The sequence below is a fragment of the Artibeus jamaicensis genome, unplaced genomic scaffold (genome assembly GCF_021234435.1).
Source record: "Artibeus jamaicensis isolate MK-2021 breed Jamaican fruit bat unplaced genomic scaffold, CSHL_Jam_final contig_466, whole genome shotgun sequence".
Lineage (NCBI taxonomy): Eukaryota > Metazoa > Chordata > Mammalia > Chiroptera > Phyllostomidae > Artibeus > Artibeus jamaicensis.
Window position 1 is genome coordinate 11,587,554 of NW_026521844.1, and position 24,717 is coordinate 11,612,270.

Consider the following 24,717-nt stretch of genomic DNA (forward strand, 5'->3'; position numbering starts at 1 on the left):
GCAGGAAAACAAATTTAGACATTATTTGCAGTGACTCAAATGCTCATGAAAAAGGATACTAATATAGAAAATTCTGTTAAATCTAGTCAGCCAGTAGTATCACACCACAAATGGACTACACCAGTACCTAAGCTATATGATCAAATTATAACCAAAGAAGCGATGAACGCAGGCACTCACCTACTTTCATATGAATTACTCAGGCGAGTAGGTGAATAATCGGTGGTTAATGAGCCTATAAAGAAATAATCGAGTCGTCAACTGACTGAAGCGAGGACTTACCAGAGGTATAGGAAAATGTGTTGCATACTGCAGGTGTCGCAGGAGGTCATAATTAGATGGAAAAATTAACTCTCTTGGCTTTTCTCTCTTCAGCAACTTCTCCCCATTAACCGACATTCTTCTGCTCAAGGAAGGGTTGGCATTCTCACAGGACTCTCCAGGCATGGGAGAAAAAATCTAAGTCATGTAAAACAAACGGTGGAGATTGTAAATGAAAGAGAGTGAGGCCAAAACCCAGCACCGCATACCACAGCGTCAAACACACAAGACACTCACACAGGATCTTTCCTTATTTAACCACTAAGCAAAACATATACAGAAATTTTGTTCATTTCCACAAACTTCATATTAGATCACCAGGAGGCTGGCACCATCACCCTCCTCTCTGAAGATGAGACAGTGACAAAGACACACATAAGAAACGTGCACAGCTGCATTTCCTGGAGGACCCGGGATAAAATCGGGTTATAGGTCATTGTTTCCCCTTAGGGATGCATTTTCTATAAAAATACAGGAATAATGAACTAAGTCATGAATAGACAGAAAGGTTTTAGTCTGTACCCTAAATAATATTTTTAAAAAAGAGTTACACATTAAGATCCATGAGGAAGAACACATAATTTTGGATAAAGTAAAAGAATGTATAGCAAGTCCAGAGCCAGGAAAGCTATTATTTTAGGAGCTAAATGTATACACAGCAAAGCAATATGAACTGTCACGGTGAAACCACTGCACCCCTCACTCCTCAGAGGCGACGGCCTCAAAATGAACAGAAGGGTCCCAGGCAGTTAACTAGGACAGGAGTGCTATGACCCATTCCCGAAGGAGGCAGTGCGGCCCAAACTGAGGATGAACTGAAAGGAGGCAGCTGCCAAGGTGCTGAGCTGTGCCCTAGGAGGAGTGTGGTGGGATCACATTTACATCACAAGGACACAGGTCATTCCAGTACAAGAAACAGAAGGATGGAGGTGAGCTGGGGGAGGGGCTGGGGGAGGGGTTGGGGGAGGGGTTAATAGTCAGTAAGAACTGGAAGGTTGAACCTACTGGAAATTCCGAACCAAAGTCAGTTTTAAAGTCACTCTTGTCTACTTCATCAAAAATATTAGTAGTTCCTGAGTCAATGCCCATATGTGCCATAATAGTCTGTTCCTGATAATTGCCAGAGAAAGAAAGTCACAGTGTAAATGTTGTAGTTCATTAAGAAACCGAAGCTAAAACATGACAGTACAACATCTTAGCCATTCTATGTTTTATTTTCTCCTAGTGTTTTTTCTCAAAAATAAAGAAGTTTTAAGACACGCATTGTTTGCATGTCACATTAGCTTGCAAAGTCACATTAGCTGTCCTCACAATGAGAAAGATACTTTCCATTATACTTTATGGGAAGAGTGTGCAAACTTCCTGATAAAAACAAACTGACCCTCATTTCCTTCTTTGGGCTCTTCCCAGTCACATGCTCACCAACTTTTCTTAGTAAGAAAAACCTAAGAGCATATCTAAGATATAAGATACTTGATATCCAAGAATAGAAAAGAAAAATCAGAAACAGAAAAAAGCCTAAACAGCGAAAGTAACTTCACTTTTGTTTTTTTTTTAACCCCACATAATTTATACTGTGGATAAATTCAGAAACAAGACTATTTATATTGAAGAAATATTTTTTTTAATTCCTGTATCATTTAGTCACCAAATCTGAAGAATATAAACTATAAACCAATGTGTGCAATTCTAATGTCAAGTTTTTAAATAATTATAGCCACTGTTTTAAAAACATGATATTATATGCCTAAACTCTCACGGAACCAATATGAAGCTTTAATCTTGAGGAACTGTCACAATCTCTCGGCATTTTCTACTACTTCCCCTCACCAACCTCAGGTGTTTTTTGTTTGGTTTGGGTTTTTGCCTTGAAAATTTCCATAACCACCTGGAACAATGTCCAAAATAACAGAAAATGGCAGAAAATTATGAAGTCCTACTCACATCATAAATTACTTTGTTTTAAATAGTGAAAAAAATAATTTTAAAGCATTTGAAAACAAAGATTAAGTTTTTAATTAACTGAAATGAAAATACAATGCATTAAGACTAAAACAGACTTTCCCATTATGTATAAAAGAATGATACGAGTACAAACATGTTCGAGAAGATGCTCCTTAGAACAAAAACTGAGCCAGGACTCTCAGGCCAAAACAAGCCTGATTTTGAGGCACAACATTAGAGAAAAACTGAGGATTAGAAATATGTAAAACTGGAAGCATATAATTCCAATCCATAGAAAAACTTTATGTATGGCCTGTCAAATCTTTTCATTAATAGCTTTAGAGGATCTAAAAGAAAATTCTGGAAGATCTCAATTATAGTCCAATTGTTTTTGTGAGTGGGGAGTATAAATAAGTTAGCTTTGTAATGAGAGAATATAATTAAAAAGTGATCACCCTTCTGTCACAAAATAATCCTCCTCAGAGTGGAACCCAGCAGAATTTGGGGCGGGAAGGGCAGTAGGAAGGGGCAGGAGGGGGCGAGAGGGGGCAGGAGAGAGCGTGGAGCAGGAACGCCTCTCCAGGGGCCATTACCTCCATCTTCCCGTCATGGTCCTTGGGATAGTGTTCGTCGGGATTTTCTCCAACCGGGGACCGTGGCCGCGTCGAGGCAGTGACAGACAAGTCTCCCCGAGAGATGAGGGTGCACATGTACGCGTCATGGGAGAAGACATCATGGCGGATGAACTCGCAGAAGAGCAGCACCAGGTTCACGAACTCCACCTTTTCACATTCACTGTTTGGATCCGCTAGAAAAAAACAATTCAACCAAAATTCTGTCCCTCTGAACCCAATAAAGTAAAAAATAATTTAAAAAAAACAATAGCTAATGTTTAATAATATGTTTACCATTTTTCTTAATTTTTTTACAAATAAAAGATCATTGGGAAATTACTATGAAGCACTATGGCCTATAGGGTTTAACTCTTGCACTGTAATTGAAAAATACCATCCAGTATGCTAAGTACAATTTCAAATTTAAAGACAGTGGTCCCTGGCAAATGAATGACCATTTAAAAATAATATAAACGCAAAAAGTTTCAGGTTGGAAAAAAAAACAGCAGACCTACACTATAGTTTTCTGGTTTTATTAAAACTGCTCATGACTATTTCTATAGTTTGAGTGCATCGTGTACTGTGGAGCATGCTGTGAACTATTTTAAAGGAGACTCCACAACAGAACTGCAATGCAAGCGGTATTGGAAAAAAAGGGAGTGGGATCCACTGAAAAGAAAAAGAAAAAAATGAAATTAAAGGGGCATAAACAGGAGCTCTTCAGTCTTTTTTTTAATTCGTAACCAGTCTACTGAACTTATATTATGACTCCTAATATTGCAACTGGACTCTAAAATTTCCTATCAGAACTTTGAGGGGTTAAAAATGTTAAGACTAACATCTCAGTCTTAACTCAGCCCCTGGCCCCATCACACTCACAAACAGAGACAAAAAGATGGATCCAGACAACATGACACTTGGTTCCCTAAACCTTAAGTCTAAATGTTTGCTCTCACCCACCACCAAATTCACGGACGGCAACCTCTAGAGAGAGACAAAACAGCTTTCTCTAACAGAAAATGGGACCTGGATCAGCAAAACCGAGGAGGCGGGAAGTTTTTCCCGAAGAGAGAACAGGAGTGAGCCAGGATGAGGAAAGCAAACAGCAAACAGCAAACACTGTCTCCCCGCAACACCGAAAACGAGATGACTTAGAGCTGTTAATTTCCATTGCTGACCATGTATTTCCCATCCAGCATCTCGTCTGTATTTTCATTTTCCTACTGCATTCTCCCTGTTTCACTTACTGTTCCCCACATTCCACCCACAAGCTTGACTCCAGCTCTGTCTCTCCCTCTCCCCTAGACCAGCCACCAAACGACAAAAATAAGGAAGGCACCGCCCAGCCGAACGAGGCCCTCCTGAGCAAGCAGAAGCACTACTGTTTCTTGCTGCTTCACCTCCTTCTCCACAAACGTCTCCCTATCCCTCCACTCCACTCTTTTCCTCTCTTTTCTATCACTTTCCACTTTTTGCCATTTTTGTTGTTCCATCACTATCTATCCTAAGACCCTCTCTGCTGTACCTTGACATATAAAAGCCTCAGGATAAGATCAAGCGTACTTAACTCACACACATGGTTTTTTTAGCGTCCACCCACAGCAGAAACCCACTGGGTGGATGTTTACTCCCCAAACCCTCAACTTCCCACCAACTACAGAAAAAAAACACAGAAAAAGTACCTAAGATGACATGCACATCCAAGAGAGTTGGCAAGCAGCCAACCATCTTTACGAATAATTTCCTTGTATCTAAAGCCTAGTTATAAAGTGCATTGTTTGATTACTGCTCACCTTTCAAGATACAAAGTTAGAAAAAAAGAAATTTAGAAAATGGTTTGAAAAGAGAAAATTCCAAATCACAATATATAATGAAACATCACAGGACCTATTTTGGTAAGAAAGATCTAGAAAGGGAAAATTAGTCCACTTAAATATAAAGGAAGGAGGTACTTTATTTTTTAAACTATACAAAATTTTAAGCCTTTAAAAAGTTCACCTAATTTTAAAATTGCACAAAAGTCTCCAGAGAAAACATGCCACAGAAATTTTGCTCAGTAAAATGTACATTGTATTCAGTGCCAAGAACTTTTGATAAGATGCAAATCAGAGTCCTGACCAGTGTGGCTCAGTTGGTTGGGCATGAGCCCACAAAGGAAAAGATCACTGGTTCGATCCCCAGCCAGGGCACATAAATGGGTTGGGGGTTTGGTCCCTGGTCGGCGCATGTGAAAGAGGCAGCCTATCAATGTTTCTCTTTCACAACCATGCTTCTTTCCCCCTTTCTCCTCCCTCCCTTCTCCTATCTCTAAAAATAAATAAATAAAATCTTTTATTAAAAAGATACAAAAAAGAAAGAAAAAGAAGAATCAGTTCAGAAAAAGGGAGTCATTTAATATCTAGAAGCAAAAACATTTACTTACACAGCGAGGGGGCCTGTGTATCTAAAAACCTCAGCAGAACATTCTGGAAAACAGGCAAACTAGATCCAGCAAGAGAGGCCGAAGAAATGGACTCCTTTTCATCTAAGACCTCTGATTCCCCACATCTCTAAGATTAAAAATAAACAAGCACAGTTAATTATAAAGGACAAGTATAGTCAGTGGGTCATGGATTTGTTAGTCTTTTATTAAGTTCCCACATAAAATGTAAAATTAATTAAGACCTCTGTATATATTTGTGGGCCATGCATAAATATAATTTCGAAAAGTTGACAGAACTATCCCAGAACAATTCAAGTGAGTTCAAACAACACCCTTTTGGAAAATATTATTCACATGAATTATAAACTCTGAACAGTACTGTACGAGTATCCATTGAAAACACAGTATAAGATAAAGTGCTCATTCTCCCTGTGCAAATTGCTAAAAAGTAATCTGAGGCATCTTCATTTTTATTGAGCTCGTGTTTAACTGTATTTTCGCTAAGAAACATTTTGGCATGTATTATTGAGTGTGATTCTTTTGTGCTTGTTTTTGTGTGTTCCAGAGTGTGTGGGGAGGTGCGGTGTCCAATGAGAAAGCTTGTAAACACGGTTTCTCTAGTAAGAGCCTTTCACTGACTCATCACATGTCGCCAGTCAGCTCTCTCAGAACCTCTGGGAATCTCCACAGTTCAAGAGGCAGAAACCCATTTAGACAAGGTCTTCAACTTGTGTATTAGTCAGAACTTACTAGAAGATTAGAAAAGAAAACTGTTTAGGAACAATCAGGTCCTTGTTTTCTATTCTTTTTGATATCCTTTAATCTTTATTCATTAATATTAGATACTAATTTTATACTGATATTTTTCTAAGCCATCATGTCTTTACAAAGATCAAACTTCAAAAATGATGTTTATTAGAAATCAGTTATCTTAAATGTCTCTGAAAGAATACATTTATACCTATTAAAATGACAAAGTAATCTATGTGTGCACCTCTTCTGAAAGTGACTGTGTGTGTGTGTGTGTTGTGTGTGTGTGTGTGTGTGTGTGTGTGTTCCAGGACACATTGGGGGGGGAGGGAGGGGATGACAACAACAATCCAAAAGCAACGAGGAAGTCTGAAAAATTCAACTTTAGTTACCAAAGTTTAATCATTGCAATCCACTGTACAATAGAATTCACTGTAGAATTCACTGTATCTATTAATACGTTAGAAGAAAAAAAGAATGAGACCCTTTTCCTAATTTGCACACTGTAAAATGGGCTCATGTTTTACACCTTAACTTCAGTATCTTCGAGCTCCAATTTTGACATGATCTTTTGTATCTGGAACAGTGCTTTCCCAACAGAGATGTCAATGAAAATATTCTTCCTATTTCATTTTCTAATAGCTTCCTAGGAAGTGGGTGTATTATCAGTAGCAGAGAGCCAGCTAAGTGCTCATCCATTTATGCAACAGTTTCTGAGCATCTACTATGCCCTGGGCACTGTGCTGGGTGCCAAGGTCCCTGTTGTGAAGCCTACATTCTAGAGAGAGGCAGGCATTAAACAGTAGGCTGATGAGGAAAGTAAAACAGTGACACGGGAAGAGTGACTGAGGTGTGGCAGGCGCCATTCACTGCAGTAAGGTGGTGTATGGAAGATCTTCCTAAGGAGGTGACACATGCAGGGAATGCTACGAGGAAAGCAGCCCTTCCTCAAACAGGAATGGCAGAAAGAAACTGGGCATGTAAGAAGTGGGGAGCAGAGTAGGCCAGCAGAAGGAACAGTATGAGCAAAGACCCGAAGGTAAAAGCGAGTGTGGAGGGACGGAGGGACAGGAAGACCAAGGCGGCTTGCAGCTGTGTGTCCCAGCGAAGAAAGGCAGGAGACAAGTGGGAGAGGCAGGCAGGGCCGTGAGGCTCTGCGGGCCACATATGGAGCCGTCACAGGGTTTCGCTGAGGGGACAAGGTGGTCTGTTTCCACTGTGAAAAGACGGATCCGGCTGCAGAGACAGGGAGAAGGCCCTGCAGATGTCCGGGTGAGAGAGGGCAGGGCCCGGTCGGTTCGCACACACCTTGTCCGGAGGGGTCCCTGCTGGGTCTCACAGGCACAGAAAGAGGCTCACTGAAAACTTTCCCTTCCCCTTCAACAAAAGCTAATGTTTATGAAGTTAGATTCGTTTTCCCTTGATAATCTACTTCTGAGGCTTTCACTGCCTTTCTCTGAGACCAGAAAACAATCTCAAAAAACAATACAAATTAGTATCTATAATTTGATGGACACAAAGCATTTCTGGTTCCACTAAAACATTATGTGGCTTTAAATTTCATAATATATAAAAATATTCACAAATATATAGAGTAATATAAAATATACACATATACATGTGTATGTATGTATCTTAACCTCACAAAGGGAGATTTCTTTGTTCTCACATATTAAAGTTTTATTTTAAAAGATAATTATAAGTTAGTCCAATGTATTAACTATTGGCTTCATTAACTTAGAGGGAGACTACTATGAAGTCCTTATGTGAATTTGTACATTTTCCCATTTTCCTTCAAAAGAAAAGAAATAGCACAGTGAGGATAAGAAATAGGAATCCTTCCTAAAACATTATTTTAAATGATGGCATTCAACAAGTAAAGAGAAGACAACCTACCTCTGCCTCAATCTCCGCTTGCCTCTTCTCCAAGAGCTTGGCCACAGCCATCGCCCTGTGCTTGCCTGACCGTTTGCAGCTCACAGCCCATTCACACAACAGCGTCACCACCGCTTCATCACTGGGGGCCACCTAACGACCAAGAGAAAGGGGTACCAGCCAGATCAAAGGAGACGGTCACCCAGGGAGAGTCAGGAAAAGCAAGCAATGCAATTATCTAAAGCTCGGAAAGCTTTTTTGTTACATTAGTCGTTTTCCAAAGTGTTTCCAAATCTTAGTTGTAATTGAAATACAAAGAGTAAAACTTTAGTCCTAAGGAAGAAAATCATTTACTCAGAACAGGTGAATCTGTGACATTTCCAAGAGAATTAGAATTTCATAAGCCTTCACCTACACAGGACCATAACCTAGCCCTATCAATCCTCCAGAACTCAATTTCAAAAGTCAACAGAAAGGGAAACAGACCAATGAATATTAAGAACAGCTGTTACAAAGCCCCAGCTCTTCACTCCACTGTTAACGCCCCTGGGCCCTCACTCACAGCCAGGATCTCGAATTGCCCAGTCCAGTGAGAAACTCAGAGAAACAGAGTATGGAGGCGGGTGGGCTGCCAATCAAAGACCCACTGCAACAAAAACAACACATGTGAAAAATGACTGCCAAAAACATCCAAATAAAATGAAAGTGAAAAGCAGACACAGTCAACAAATGACAGTGCCCTGGGTCTGTGCAGGGCTCAGCATTGCCCCTAGAACATGAGCTGTCCTTGCCATGGCCCATCCGCGGGCCCCACCAACTGAGGGTGAGAGGAGTCAAAGGCAAGGCACAGGGACCCGTTCTGTGAATGAGGGGAGACAGGACGAGGTAAGTCAGCAGTGGGAGCATCCTTCCACGCAATCTGGCCTTTCCTCTCAGAGGGTCCACGCCAACCAATGCAACATCACCTGCAAGTGTTTGATTTTTGCCCCACTGTATAAACGCTGTACCAAAAAAATAGCATTAGCACTGACATGCTGTATGAAATGTTCTTAATGTTTTAAAAATGATCAGCTCAGAGGGAGGTTAAGAATAGTATGGGGAATGGAAAAGCCAAAGAACTTATGCACATGGACATGAACCAAGGAGGGGGAGCACTGGTGGGAGAGGCCTACAGGGCAGAGGGGAAAAAAGGGGAGAAAAAATGGGACAACTATAATGACATAATCAATAAAACATATTTAAAAAATAAAATCCATAAACTCAATTAACATCACGATAGCTGTGAGCACATTGCCTGGAAGAATATAAGGGTTTGGCAAAAGTAGGTTTGACAGCTGTTCATATGGAAAATACATAATACAAGAATAAATCATAATGCAAGAATAAACTGCTTCACGTGCTCTAAATTGTAAACCCACTTTGCCAACCCTTGTATACATGTGTGTATTCACACACACACACACACACACACACACACACATTTAGTACACTGCAGATTTGTGAACTGTGAGAAGACAACCAAGAATCTCAGGATAAGAATCCCTAATCAGCTTTTAAACACAAGTAAACAATTCAGATCATAAAAATCAGTTTATCCCAAAATTCTCATCCATTCTACTCCCTAAATTTCATTAAAAACATCTTGACTCATAACAAAACAAAAAAAGTTAAGTTATCTGGGACAGATATTTCAAAAGGAGCTCTAGCTCTCTTGATTTAAAGCAAGAGAAATAATCCAATTAAAATATACAAAGATTGAACATAACATTTAAAAAAAGAAAGTGAACTGGGAGGAATTCCAGCCTGGATTCAATCTAACCCAGAGGAAAGAAAAATATAAAAGCCAGTCTAGTGAAGCACCAAATGTTTACATTTAGAATATTAAAGAGAACAAAAAAGGCACCCTAAAGACACTGCCACCAATATTTAATCAGCGAACCTAGTGCGTAACGTGCACCATATCCACATCCACACAGTGTCTTACTTTCCTCTGCATCAGAAAACTCAGATGAAAGTATGCTACAAAAGGATAAATAGTTGACACACCCAATTTAAGTAATAGGTTCTGCTTGAGCTAGAGATGTATAGAAAAGTACATACAAAGGAAACAGACTTCTTTTTAAGACATCCAGATATGGCCACTGGTTTGGAGTAATATGGCCAGTGGCCAGAAAACAAATCCTAGGAAGGAGTCGACCCAATTTCTAAAAGCACTTAGAAAGTACCTATAAGAATGTACGGGCTGGAAAACAACAGTTTAAAAGATCTGGTCCCTGTTCTCAAAAAGTTCAACTTACAGCGGGAAAAGCAGAGAAAATTAATCATAAAGCAGCGAGAGATTTTTAATAGGATGGAGGAGAAAGTAATCAAGTCTCACGGTCTGCACTTTCCGTATCCCAAAGAAGGTGAGTGTCCGTCTGTCCCAGCTGACAGACATCTGGGAGCTTAACTGGAAGACAGGCCCGCAGTCCACCCAAAGTTATAGTCTTGATGTGGGATTACTCGGAATTAAGTGAATTCAAAAAATCAGAGGAAAATGCTACTGAAAGACTGAGTTTTCAAAATTTTATCACAGAAATTTTCCTGTCTTCCTATCAATTGTACCCATAACAAGTTATACACTTAAATTCTATTTTCAACAGAAAGGTATTTTCCCACAATGTCCAGATTCCAAAGGGGCAAAGTCCACTCCTTTCCCAATATCGCACAGCCCGCCAAATGATGCCCCTCTTTCCTTGGGACTCTGGACTCGGAGGGCAGGGTCTGTGCCGATTTTTGAAGACAGGAAGCTATTACAAAAGAGATTTGATAGCAACCTACACTAACTTCTCAGAAGATCATACTGGAAAATCAGATTATATTATACCAACTTGGAAAGCAAGCAATCTTTGTAACATGAGTAATCATATATTTATATATTTGGGTAATAAAACTTGCCATTAGCTCTTTATTATTAAAAATAGTTATAAACTAAATTTTTGTAATTTTAGCATTATTTTTCAAAATAACATCATGTTCAAACCTTTTTCCCCTATTTACTATAAAGTTTTGGTCCACATGTTAAGTGGATTTACCACTAATGATCAACAATAATGGGAATATTTTGCTTATTTGACTTTCTACACCAGTTCCAGGGTACATCCCATCATTTTGATCCACACAGACACCCACAGCTCATGGTCACCACATACCAATGCCTTGTACCCTTCCCCATTGCTCTGCACCAATCAACTGTTAGAAAATTATCAGAAGGTCGCTTCCATTTGTTGGCCAAATTAACTTCCTGTCACCAGGACATCATGATTTCAAATATATAAGTTGAAATGCACTTTCATCCTAAAAACAAATTTCTAAAAATATTAAACTTCTTTTCCTTTAAACAACCAATAATTGTTTAAATGAAACTTAATAAATATTATTTTAACATATAATAACTTAAAGGCAAAAATTTGAGGTATTTTAGTAGTGCAAGATAATGAACTAAATACAGGCCCTGCCTTCAACAAGATGGCAATTAAGTGGAGCAGACACACATGTATGTAAATAATGTAGATGAATAGAAAAAGGACATGAAAATTATCTCAGAAACACAATAACATTCACTAGGAGCACAGAGACAACTGAAGGGATTTATTAGATGTTTCTTTTAGAAGGTAGCATTTAAGAAATATCTTAAAGAATTAAATTTCAAAACAGAGATGAACAAAAGCGAAAACAAAGTCCGCGGCAAGCCGAATGATGACCACCCCACCCCTAAAGACGTCCTCATCCTAATCCCAGGACCTGTGCATATGTCATCTTAAATGGCAGTAGTGGCTCTGGACTGTGATTAAGTTGAGGGCCTTGAGATGTGGGGGGTATCCTGGATTATATGGACGGTCCTTACGTAATCACGGGGCTGCTTAATTCCTTCCCATTCGAAGGGAAGGGAGGGGGAGAGTCGGAGAAAGAACCGTGACAAAGGAAGCAGCAGCTGGAGTCAAGGAGGGACGTGAAGATGTGCCTTTGCTGGCTCTGACCATGGGGTGAGGGGACACACGCTGAGGCCTCAGAAGACGGAAAATGCAAGGAGACGATCCTCCCCAGGACCCCCTGGAAGGAATGCAGCCTGACCAACAGCTTGATTCCAACCCGGTAAGGTCACAACCTCCGGAACCAGGAGAGAGCGAATCTGTGCTGTTTTACACCACCATGTTTCTGATAACTTGTTACAGCAGCATTAGAGAGTCAAGTTTAAGTAGTCTTAAGCAAACACATAAAAAGTGGAAAACACAGTTGTGGTTCAAAGAATTACAGCAGCAGAGGACTGCTGATTAAATTAGAAATATAAGAGGCTACAATACAAAATTAAAAATCTGGAAAAATAGTTTCATGATAACACACTGAAAAAAGTACCATGAAATTGGTAGCCTCGCTCATTCACTTACTAATTCATTCAATAAATATGTATTTGTCACCTATTACCAGGTCCTAATCTAGGAACTAGCTATAAATAGATTCCCATGCATCACTTTGAAGGAATAAAAATCGGTGCTTCCCTTTTGAATGTAATTTCTATTATATAAACAAGAGTCTTAAAAGTTCATATTATTCGCTCCAATAATTCAATTTCTGAGAATATAGCCCAGGGAAGTTATCTTAAAGTAAAAAGATATGAATGCTCCAAGCATCAGTGAAGCGTGCTACCAAACCTCTCTCCATCTCAGCCAAGAACTGGAGAAGATTCCTTCTGAAAACTGAAAACTGAAAGGGGCACGTGAAGGGGTCAAATCAATAAAAGCAGAGCGACCTTGCAGGGAGAAAACAGTCCATGCTGAGGGTTCATCGGCACAAGCCGATGGAAGTACGAAAAATGTTGTGGGACTTGTTTTTATTTTTATTTTTCTGCACACAAATGGTGATATTTCATTACCTAAATAAAGACATATAAATATAAGAAAGGTAGATAGGAGAGGCTTTCAAGTAAATAGAGAAAAGGGGAGGTTGAAGATGCATGATCAGCAATAAATTCCAAGTCCTCCCAAAACCAAAAGGGAGAGTTCTCAGCCCTCAGACAAGGTCTGCCCACCATTCTTCTTTCTCCCAGCAGCTGCACCCTACTTTTCCTGGGAGTACTGTTTTCCTCCTGCCCCAGGTGGTGCAAGGAGGGGTAACCAGTTATAGTACCCCATCCTCTCGTCTTTAATGCTACATTCTGGATCCAGAGCTTCAACAGGCAGTGAGTGGAGAGTTCAGGAGATTCTCTGAACACAAGAAAAAGTTATCAGGTACACGTGAGGTGCACTGCTCTATGCTCAACCTTGTAAAAGTCTCGGTGTTGAAGGAGACTAGCCCTGACCAAATGAAATTGTTATATTCTGGTCAAACACCTACTGTGTAGAATAAGCTTTTTAGACTATTTATTGCTTATTTTAGTCATTACTAATATCTTACACCCATTACTGACTTAAAAATTAAGTTAAAAATGGAAAGTTCTTGATCTTAAATGTAAATCTCCTCATTCACCTAATAAATTTGTAAAACAACATAGTATAGACTAAAGTAAAATGTAAAATAACATAGTATAGACTAAATCACTTTCCAAGTCACTTAAGAAAGGTAACTTGGCAAATTTGAAGGTGGCAGTAATAGAGATAATTCATATTTATTGAGTGCTTACTCAATTTACAGAGACTGCAATAAATGTTTTAGGAATTATTTTAATCTCCATTTTCTGTGGGCTAATTATTAGTATCCCCATTTTGCAGATAAAAACCCCAAGACATAAAGATGCTCAATGACTTGTCCTTATCATTCAACTAATTAATGAAACCCTTGCCTCAACGTAACTCTGGGGAAATGAACTAGGTAAGAAGAGCAGCAGGCATGTCAAAAGAACCTGGGAGAGAACTGCTGGCCCTGCCCCTCCCCACCCCCCAGGGGGCGGCGGCCTTCTGTGTGAGCACCGAGCTGCCCTGGGCTCTTCTGCCTTCCACCCTTGGTGCTCACAGCCTGAGTGTCCGTCTCCCTGTTCCGTAATACTGATATTGACTTCCATGTGATATGCATCTTTCAAAACATAGATTCATGGTTATTGGATCTCCAGCTACTGGCTTCAAATGTCCATTAGGAAGAGTAGGCACACCCCTGAGAACTACTAAAGAAAGTACCTCTGGGACTAGGGGGCCAAGAGCCCGAATTCTGGCCTGAGCATAAATGAAAACATGTAGTCATGGCAACAGTATTTGCAGCTGTAAATTTCCAACCACAGATAGTAGCAGTAGTAATAATCAAAAATATTTATTGAGCCCTGGCTGGTGTAGCTCAGTGGATTGAGCTCGGGCCTGCGAACCAAAGGACTGTGGTTTGATTCCCAGTCATGGCATATACCTAGGTTGTGGGCCAGTTCCCATCAGGGGATGCATGAGAGGCAACCATACATTGATATTTTGCTCCCTCTCTCCTTCCCTTACCTTCTAAAGATAAGTAAATAAAATCTTTTAAAAATACTTAAAAAAATATTGAGCAGGTACTGGGTGTTTTATTATATCGTCTCTTACTTCAACAAGAAACTTGGAAGTAGGCATCGCTATTCCCATTTTACAGATAAGAAAACAGAGGTTTAGAGGGTAAGTAAGGCGGCCAAGGTCACAGAGATCGAAAGTGGGAGAACTAGGAGGCCTAATCCCAAAGCCCACACTTGCTGTTGCTCCCGATTTCGGGCGAAGCGAGATCACTGGAAGTGCAAGGACAGCAGGGCGATATGGAAGTCTCCCAAGTGGGTCACACAGACCCTGCTCCAACCAGCCACTGCCACCCACCTCTCTGGGGACCAGCCCAACTTCTAATCTAATTGTCGTACAGAAAACGAAGCCACAGGAGTGAACTACCCAAGACGTCACTCCTCTTCTAACAGTGCTTAGACTAGATGCTCATATAAGGCTGAGGTGGGCCTTCTGCATGGTTATATTTTCAACATTTCCCAGAGTGCCTGACACATGGCAGGTTCAACAGATAGTTTTAAATTAAAGAATATAAAAGCAATGTCCTGTACTACATGAATCTGAAGGAAAACACAAGGAGCATGGCTGGGGAGGGAGGTTTCTAATATCTTATCTCCCTCACCCCCCACATAGATACACTTACTTCACAGGGAAAAACATTTGATGTAACCCCAAAGTTGACTAAATGTAAAACACCAGAAGCATTTCCATTTGTAACTTAATGAATCAAGGATGCAGACCCCAACAGTCTTATTCAGCATCATTCTAAAAGATTAGTCAATGAGAAGAAAAATGGGTAAATGTTTGAAAGGTTATATAAGGCAATAGTTCACATAATATAATCATCTAACCCCCCACCAACCCAGATAAGTGGAAAACTTTATAAGAGTAAAAGAATTGAGCACCACAGATAGAACAGAATAAATAAGCAAAATGTGATGGACAATATTAAGCAGAAGAAAAACCTGTCGGAGTCTTCAGTGTTCACACCTGTGCACACAAACGTGCCTAGGAAAATATCCAAAGTATACGGGCCAAAATGAACAACAGTTACTTCTCACAAAACACAGTATCCCCCTTTTCAATGCTTTCACGCCATCATATGATTGTTGAACAAAGTGAGGCCTAACGTTTGAAAATGTTAAAAGTCTCAAAACCACTAGGTCAGGACATGGAGAGTCTGGCCCCACAGCAGGGACTCGGGTAGCCTCCCATTCTCGGCAGGAGAGAAGGGCAGGATTCCCAGGCATCGGCTGAAAGGAAGTCCTTGATGTCAAGAATGTATTCATATACTGTGTGTATAACAATCATAAGCAGGAAAATCTTCTCTAATGAGAACAAGTAATTCAAAAATTCAAAAATCAGTAAGGTCCCTTAAAAAACAGAATTGTTCATCTGACCACATAAACTTGGGACACACCCACAGTGGTAAAATACTGAAACTATTGATTCTGTTGCCAATAATCATTATTAAGAGTGCTTTCTACATCTATTAGGTGTTCCAAATGTGAAGAAAGTTTTCATAAGGGGCACCTGTCACATTTTTTTTCTTCCTGGAGGAGGGCGGCACAAACCTAATAGATTAAGCTTAATTCAATTCTTACTCAACAACCTAATGGTATCTAGACACTAACCACAGGTCTTGTATTCTTTAACAAACAAAGTAGGGAATAAAATTGCAACTACATTTAAGACAGATTTCCTTTAGAAATCAGAAGATAATTGGTGAGATCGTTTACCATTTTAAATACACAACCTACATTATAAAACAATACCATAGCCCTGACTGGTGTGGCTCAGTTGGTTGGGCATCATCCCATAAACCAGAAGGCCACTGGTTTGATTCCCAGTTTGGGCACATGCCTGGACTATGGGCCAGGTCCCTGGTTGGGGGTGTGAGAGAGGCAACAGGTAATGTTTATCTCCCTCTGTTTCTCCCTCCCATCTCTTCTCTCTATAAACAAATAGACAGATAAGTAAAACCATAAAAGGGAACAGGGAAAATCAATGGCTTGTTACTGTGAGCAATAGCAAACATGACTAGACATCAGATACTGATTAAAACTCTTTTTAAAAATTGTTTAAGATTTTATTTATTTGTTTGTTTGTTTATTAGAGAGAGGGTAAGGGAGGGAGGAAGAAAGGGAGAAAAACATCAATGTGATAGAGAAACACTGACTGGCTGCCTCTCGTTCGCGCCCCAACCAGGGACGCACCCGCAACCCAGGCAGGTGCCCTGACCAGAATCGAGCAGCAACCTTCTGCCTCATGGGACAAACTGAGCCACACTGGTCAGGGCCCTAAATAAAGCTCTTCAATAACTCTTTAATCTGAACGCTAAAAGGACATGTTTATAAATATAATTCATCGCTTTCGTCAAGATTAAACAAAATGGTCATATCAGGATAAAAACATCATTCGTATAACAGAACCAATGAGTAATACGGAATGCTAGGCAGCGTAGTGGCAGCAGTTCCCGCGGTCTGAGATTTGGGTGAAGTTCAAGGGCTGCATAAGTTAGAAACTGGTCTGAACGGGCGCTAGGACACAATGAGCCTACTGGGCTCAGTCCCAAATAGTATTTCCAACAGTATCACCATATAAAGTAATGAGCTCACAAGATTTATCACTTAAACATAAACAGCATTCACTATTCAAAAACATTCATAAACATGAATGCTTTCACATGCACACATTTCCAAAAGATACTTGGAATGGCTGATTTCTGTGAGGAGAGCGGCAAGTTTTCCTAGTCTCTCATCCTCAGAATCAATGTTGAAACAAAACATACACCATGAAAACAAGAAAGATGTCCTTTTTTTCCAAAACAGCAGTTAAAAATAGTACAGTTTTGAGAAGAAAAAATTAAGAAAACAGAATTAAAACCATTTTTGAGCATTTATATCAACTAATCGTCATTAATTTGCACTGTGCCAAAAAAGAAATTTGCTATCCCTCAGTGAAATCATTTAAATCATACAAATGAAAACAGTTTTGTGAAATGTATAACTGTATGATAGCCAAACTCATATGTGAGATAAAATTATGATCACAAAGTAAATCCTTCTGAAAGTCCTTGAAAGATGCCATGTCTCTAATCCTGAAAATAATTAAAGCATTAGACATAATTTCCAAGTCATTGCTGTATGAGCCAATAAACTACACTGCTTACCTTAAAAAAAAAAAAAAAAAAAACAATCCTCGCCTAAGAGGTTTTCTTTTCATTGCTTTTGGAAAAGAGGAAGGGTGGGGAGGAAGGGAGAGAAACATCAATCAGTACTTCTCATACGCACCTGAACAGGAGATCGAACCCACAACCCAGGCGTGTGCCCTGACCAGGAATTGAACCCTCACATCTCGGTGTACGGGACAATGCTCTAACCAACTGAGCCACACCAGCCAGCGCTGTACTACTTGCCTTTTACAAATAATAAAGGAAACAAAGAAATGAGAACAGGGGAAATAACAATTTCTAAAAGATGGTGCTAGGTTAATTCTGGCTTGACAACCAGAGTTGCCCAGCCAAGAACATAACAACCGGCACCTATTGTTTGCCACATGCTTCGCTATGAACAGGGCTCCTAGGAAGGGTGCTGGACAAAGAGAACGGGACTGAAGGCGCTGGACAAAGAGAACGGGACTGAAGGCGCTGGACAAAGAGAACGGCACTGAAGGCGCTGGACAAAGAGAACGGGACTGAAGGCGCTGGACAAAGAGAACGGGACTGAAGGAGGTAAGCAACTGCCCTGAGGCTACGCAGCCACTTGGCAGCAAAGCCAGGATTTAAATCCAGGCCTGAGGTGGCCTCAAGTCTGAGCCATCCTACAAAGACCAGGTTGCTCACTTAAGCATTTAGACTTTCTTCTAACTTAGATATTGCTTACTATGTTAAAACTGTCAAACAAACTTAAAAATTAGAGATTATTCCTTAAGAAAAATGTGCCAATATTAATAATATGTGGAGACTGTTTAAGGCAATTACAAAGGTTTTACACTCCTTTTTCTAAAATTGCATCTGACACTGCTTTGCTCAGCTATGGTTACCTAAAATCTAATTATTTTTGACAGGGTTCAAAGGACAGAAGGCACTAAGTCCGAGTGCCACTGTGGAACCGTTTAGGGTCCCAACTCCTGCCCTCCCACGAATGAGCTGGGTGGGAGCTGGGACAATGTACTTACTTGTCCTCTCTAAGCCCCCCCTTTCCTCACCTATAAAGATGGAGATGAAAGAATTTTTTAAAACATGCATGGCACTGGCCAGGGAAAAATTAAATTAGATGACAGAACACACTTAAAACAGGGCCCCTGAAGTACTCGGAAGAACAGTTTGAAGACGACAGACTTGCGCGCATGGTCGGAAACAAAGGAGCCCCCCGCCCCCGCCGTCTAAACGAAGGCAGTGCTGGCCCTTCTCTATGACGGCAAAGTCTCGATGTCTGGACTCACAACTGTGTCCCTGTCATGTCACTATAACTGCCCTGTTATTCAATCATGTTTAGATTTATTTTTTAAAAGAAGAAAATGGTAGCTGTAAAAGATCGGCAAGGCTTCCTATGGAGCTCCGGTAGGAAAACACGTAGCTTCCCAAGGGCAGCAGACTCCAGCGGGAGGAGCACCAGCATTAACAACAGCGTGACGGTTCGGCACAGGGCAGCTCAATGGGACGTCATGCAGGTACGTTTTCCTTGTTGGCCTAATTGTTGCGTTGTTAGACTCCCTTTAGTGTTGGCTTTGAAAAGTGACTAAAATGGAAAAAAAGTGACTAAAATATTTTCCTTACATAAGCAATGTTAAATAAAAGAGAAACGAAATGAAATGAAGGAAAGGAAAGCGGAGAGGAGGGGAGAAGAGGGGATGGGAGGGAAGAGAAGGGGGGGAAGGGAATGAAAAGGCACGAGACCCTAAACGCTGAAATGGACACGAGCTCTTTCACAGCACGGCACTGCAACCGCCTCACCTTGGTGGGTCAACCCCATCCTCTGCTTTCCCTACTGAAGGTAAAAGGCTTTGTGAAAACCAAAGAATGTAAAAAAGACTGACAGACAGACGGGTCTCCCCTTCAAGTTCACCGTTCCAGCAGCATGTTTATGAGCCCCCAAAACAAATTTCGTAAGTATCTCCTCAGGACCTGTGGGCCCAGGCACGGTGCTAGCGAGCAGAACGATCAGACCCCGGCCCACGGGAGTCCGGCTGGCAGAAAGACAAACACGGACAAGCACAGTCACAGAACCCGAGCTTCTGTCTTTTAATTTAGGTCACGATGCTCAGGTGGCACATCAGCCACACTGTGCTGACCTGCTCTGGCCCTGGAGACCAGCACGTGAACCAGGCACAAGCTCTGGACTTCGGGCTGCCGTTCCGATCATCAGTATGTGCTCATCACAGTTGTTCAAAGAATGCTTTATCAATATTCTAAGCATCGAACATCAAACACAGGGATTTCCAGGGATCTGGCGTGAGATGCTTTTGTTTACTAGCAGGAAAAGGGGAAATGCACAGGCTGCAGCTGTTTTTGAACAGTTCTGTCCAGTGCAGCTGGTGCGTCCTTCTCGTGACTCGGGACAAAGTTTGCTTCCTGGGACACCAGACAGAGAAGTGAAAAGGCAGCTCTTCCTGCCACCTTTACACTTTCCCTTCTACCCACATCCCCAGGCACCCAGAGATGCAGCTGCTTCTCCCTCACGCCCACCACCAACGAGGAGAGAGGCCAAGAGGAAGGAAGTGGCCCAAGGGCTCTGGAGGGTTCAGGGGCCTCGCCTTCATCCCGCTGCTCAGAGGTGAGGCCACAAGTGACGGACTCAGTCGGGATTTGGAGTCAGGAGGTCCCCACACCCCATGAAGTAACTAACTCACACGGACGTCGGGCTTCTCTGCTCCCATCACCAGGAGTGGAAATGGTTCTAAAACACTAAACAGACAAGTAGATGAGTAAACGTTGTATACAGCACATACAAGAATGATAGGCATCTGAACAAACATGACAGACCACCAGACACGCAGCCTGGCCAGCAGAGTACTGTCGGATTGAAAAAGTCAACATACAAATTGTGGTATCCAAGTTCTCTTGAAATACTGATCAGGCCACAGTGGGTGTGCAATCCCAAGTAGAATCCGACAGACGCTGCCCTGTTCCTAAGTCTTGTCCCTGGTCACCGCAGCCCCGCCCTCCAGGAGACCTGCACACAGCAGCCCACCACCAGTTCACAGCACCGATCTGGTGGCCGTGTGACAAGCTCTGTCCTAAGCACATTTTCACACCCCACACTCCAGCGAACAAAAACTCACGTGGCACAGATCTAGGATAAGTAAATGGTAAGGGTTTTGAGACTTGCATCTGCGCTCCCTTACTCGAACTAGTACCCAAGCCCCGACACAGAAGCAGTAGCTCAGGACCCGCGGGCAGCAGGAAGGAGGGGGGGGGAGGGCACAGGAACCGGGCATTCGTGTGGAAGGAGTGAAAGCATGCCACAGCCTGTCACACCCCGTTGCGGGCACAGTGTCAGCTGCTACTCTCATTCTTGTGACCGCAGTCCCACCAAAGAGCAGGACCAAGGCCCGAATCCCTCCATCTTGTGCATCACTGTTTGTTTCCAGTGGGCTTTCACCAAATACCGAGACATTACGCAACACAAATCTGAACCTCTGGCCCGTCACCCCATCTGGTTAGCTGTTCTCTCTGCTCCCCACAAGTCAGTGCAGAGCACAGTATTTCCCCTTAGCAGTTCCAGAGAAAAGGGAATCGAGGAGAGTGAAGTTCAAAGTTCCCAAACAGACCTGAGTAAAGAGGACATGTAACCAAGGGTGCAGACAACCTAAACACAACTTCAGCAAAAGCAAACCTCAAACTCATTGCAACTGCAGCACTTGGACCTTTCTATTATCTATCATGTTGCCTAAGTCCTAACAAACTGTAAAACCAAAAAGGGGAGGTCCATTTTAAGGAAGCGAGATGTGTTTCTGAATACTAACCATACCACATTATGTAACTCCTCATTGGAGCACTGTAACTTCCAATATAACACTACATTGGTTCTTCTGATACAATCCTAATATTATTGTTTGACAATAACAATCTGAAACATATTTACACAGTGCCTCACAATTCTGAAAGTGCTGGTGTCTCCTTAGAGACAGACAGGTCAAGTGCTCTGTGCCGATTAACAAGTGAGGGCACGGGGCCCAGAGCCCAGCAGCAACCTGCTCACGGTCACAGTGCTGAGCAGAGTCAGCGCAGCTCTGCAGCTCACACACGAATTCCAGAGGCACATCAAGTGACCCAGAAGAAATCAGCACACCCTGCACAGAGTCAGCAGAGAGATGAAACATTGTCACTTGCACACATATACATACACACACAGATACACAAGTAGATACCGATGCCATATTGTAAAAAAAAAAATTTAATGTTAAATATTTCAAAAGACTCCACCCAGTTATTCTTTCCAGCCAATTATTAAGAAAGGTGACCAGTCTGCATTACAGGTTAACATGTAGTTTTTCTCTTACTCACAAAACAGCATAGTAACCACAAAAAAGCCACTCATTCACATCACATCCTCCCAGAGCTGAGTCAACATGCAATAATCACTCCTAAAGGGCAACTGGGCAACACCGACGTCCTGCCAGCGAAGTGCGTTTGTGACTGGCGCATCCAGAACGCAGCCCTGAGCACATGGCGCCCTCTAGTGGCACATGCCTGCCACTTTCCGGGTGAAGTCCCTCAGGCAGAGGAAGCTTAGCGTGGGGATCTCCCAACACTTCTCACATGCAGCCCAATATTTTTTAAGTAAATATTTTCAGTATACACATATTTTTATTTCTATACTGATACTACCATAACAATTATGTTCATTATAAAACTTAGAACTGCTTAAAACAGAAGGTTGTTGTAAAACGTAATCTAAATAGAAGTTCTTATCATTTCTTCTTGCACATTGGAGACAGCTGTGCTTGAGGGACCACCTGATAATATAATTTTATTCAAAAACATCAAACATAATTTCTGCCCTGGATAAGATACTCATGATCTTCTCTTTAGAATGCCTGTGAATAACATTCTCTACAGGTCAATGAGGCATATAATTCTGAAGTTGCCCATTTCATTCACTACAAAGTTGTATTATACAATCCTGCTAACCACAAAACTGAAGCGGCCAGGCAATGCTCTCACCAGAGGACACTGCAGCCTTGACTCCACACTCAGCACAAGCAGGCTGGCCATCCAAAAGCACACCTGGCATCTCAGGTAGCCCTGCTTCCTTTCCAGACGGGCTCACTTCTATGTACTACAAATCTTCGTACTCTTGAAGCCTCTTATTCAAGAAAGGCTTTGTTACAAAAAGACATTTTTCTTTTTATGTGAATAACATTTAAATCAGTAGACTCAGTAAAGCACACTATCCTCCATATTCTGGTCAAGCCTCATTCAAACAGTAAAAGGCCTTATGAGAAAATACTGGCTCCCCCGGGAAGAAGGAAGAGCGCCCCCAGGCTGCCTTCAGACTCCCTGCAACCTCCACTCTTCCCTGGCTCCCCAACCTGCTGGCCTGCCCTACACATTTCAGGTTTGCTGGCCCCGTAATCACGTGAGCCAGTTCCTTCAAATACAGTCATATACCACTTACGGACTAGGATACGTTTTGAGAAATGGGTCAGTAGGCAATTTCGTGGTGTTTGCTGTGCAAACATCACAGTGGGCACTTACACAAACCTAGAGGGTATAACCTGCTACACACACAGCTATATGGTACAGCCTACTGCTCCTATGCTGTGAGCCTGTTCAGCATGTTACCATGTGAAACAACACGAGATTAAAGCGAGCACAGGAGACATGATGCAATCAGACATGGCAAACACGAGATGTACGAGGCTGCTGCTGGCAAAATGCGGCACACTGCTTCACAGCAAACGTGTCTAATAAGCAGGAAGAGTACACTCTAAAATGACAATAAAACATACAGTGAACACACAAACCGGTAACGGTTGTTTTACTATCCCCGTCAAGTACTACGTAGTGTACTTTTATACAACAGGCAGCGCAGCAGGTCTGTAAGCACCAGCATCACCCCCAACGTGTGACGGATGCGCTGCACTGCGTTATGATGCTACAGCATCACTAGGCAACAAGAACTTTTTAGCTCCTTTAGAATCTAAGGGACCACAGTCACAGATGCTATCCATCATTGACCAAAACACCATTATGTGCCAAATGACTGTACATACTCTCACTGTTAGGTGAGATATATACACACTGTTAGGTGAGAAATATACACACACGTAATTTTTCCCTACTGGTTCTGTTTCTCTGGAGAATTCTGAGTAACACGCTGTCTATAGCTTTTTCAACAATCAACACCACAAGTATTCATTCACTGCTTTTTGATGTGCTAAATCTACTCCTCCTTAGTTATACAAAACCACTACATAAAGTCCAGTCACTAGGTGAAGAATATTCTGCTAAACCTGAAATGATGGGAAATGATGATAAAACAACAAAGAAAAGTCTTTCCAATCAACATACGTAGGTAGGCCAGCACAATGGACGTTCTGCTTTTATAACTGTGGGACCTATGAAATGTAGGACATTTCAGTCCTACGAAAAAAATGACTTCAGGCTGAAGACCCCTTTATAAGATATAACACTTCATAGAAAAGGCTACAGCAAAATTTACTGAATGAAAAATAAGAGAAAATGCTAATAAAAGATGCGAAAAACAACTACCTCTTGGTTATCTTTGTTTTGGTGCGCCCAGAAAATCTTGTGGTAGAGCGTCTCCATGGAGTTGCTGGAGTCGGTCCGGTCAAAGCAGTGTCGGTCCAGCACTTCCAGCGTGTGCAGCGCCCGGCTGATGGTCACGCCTGGACGTGAGAGTGCAGTGAGCCGGTACACAGGCCGAAGGAAGCCAAAGCAGCACAGTACGAAACTCGTTATTATGCAGTGCAAAAAAAATGTTAAGAAATCATTCTCAGCATAGAAGAACTGGCAACAAAACCAAGCCTGACATGCCAGCCAGGATCTTCGGGGCATTAAACTAAAGAACATCCTCAAAATTTATGAGATGGCTTTGTCAAAAAGCACCCTTATTCAACATGTGGATGAATTTGCAAGAATCAGAAGCAAGACATTGAAAGCCCCATACACAAAAGCACTCCTGTCGTGTTCTGTACCTGCTGTTGACTCTTGGCACTTGTCAAAAGACCACCGGACTTCCACTGCACGGCCTCTTTGTTTTATCTGCTGTTCTACCTCGTAAATCCTTGCCCGAACCTGAAAGACAATCACTTCTAATTACCTTGGGCTTGGAAAGCC

The 24,717-nt window shown here is 41.7% G+C and overlaps 1 protein-coding gene across 2 annotated transcripts in view; it reads right to left on the reverse strand.

Moving 5' to 3' along the window:
- The window catches only part of MED12L (mediator complex subunit 12L), a 315,205-nt gene that overhangs the window by 215,569 nt on the left and 74,919 nt on the right, over nt 1-24,717 (reverse strand). For both annotated transcript variants that reach the window (XM_053667213.1, XM_053667212.1), the window contains 6 exons: nt 24,576-24,675; nt 24,130-24,266; nt 7,948-8,079; nt 5,302-5,428; nt 2,859-3,073; nt 283-459 (listed from right to left, as the gene is read on the reverse strand). In XM_053667213.1, coding sequence (XP_053523188.1) covers nt 283-459; nt 2,859-3,073; nt 5,302-5,428; nt 7,948-8,079; nt 24,130-24,266; nt 24,576-24,675 — 888 coding nt within the window. The remainder of the gene's footprint in view (nt 1-282; nt 460-2,858; nt 3,074-5,301; nt 5,429-7,947; nt 8,080-24,129; nt 24,267-24,575; nt 24,676-24,717) is intronic.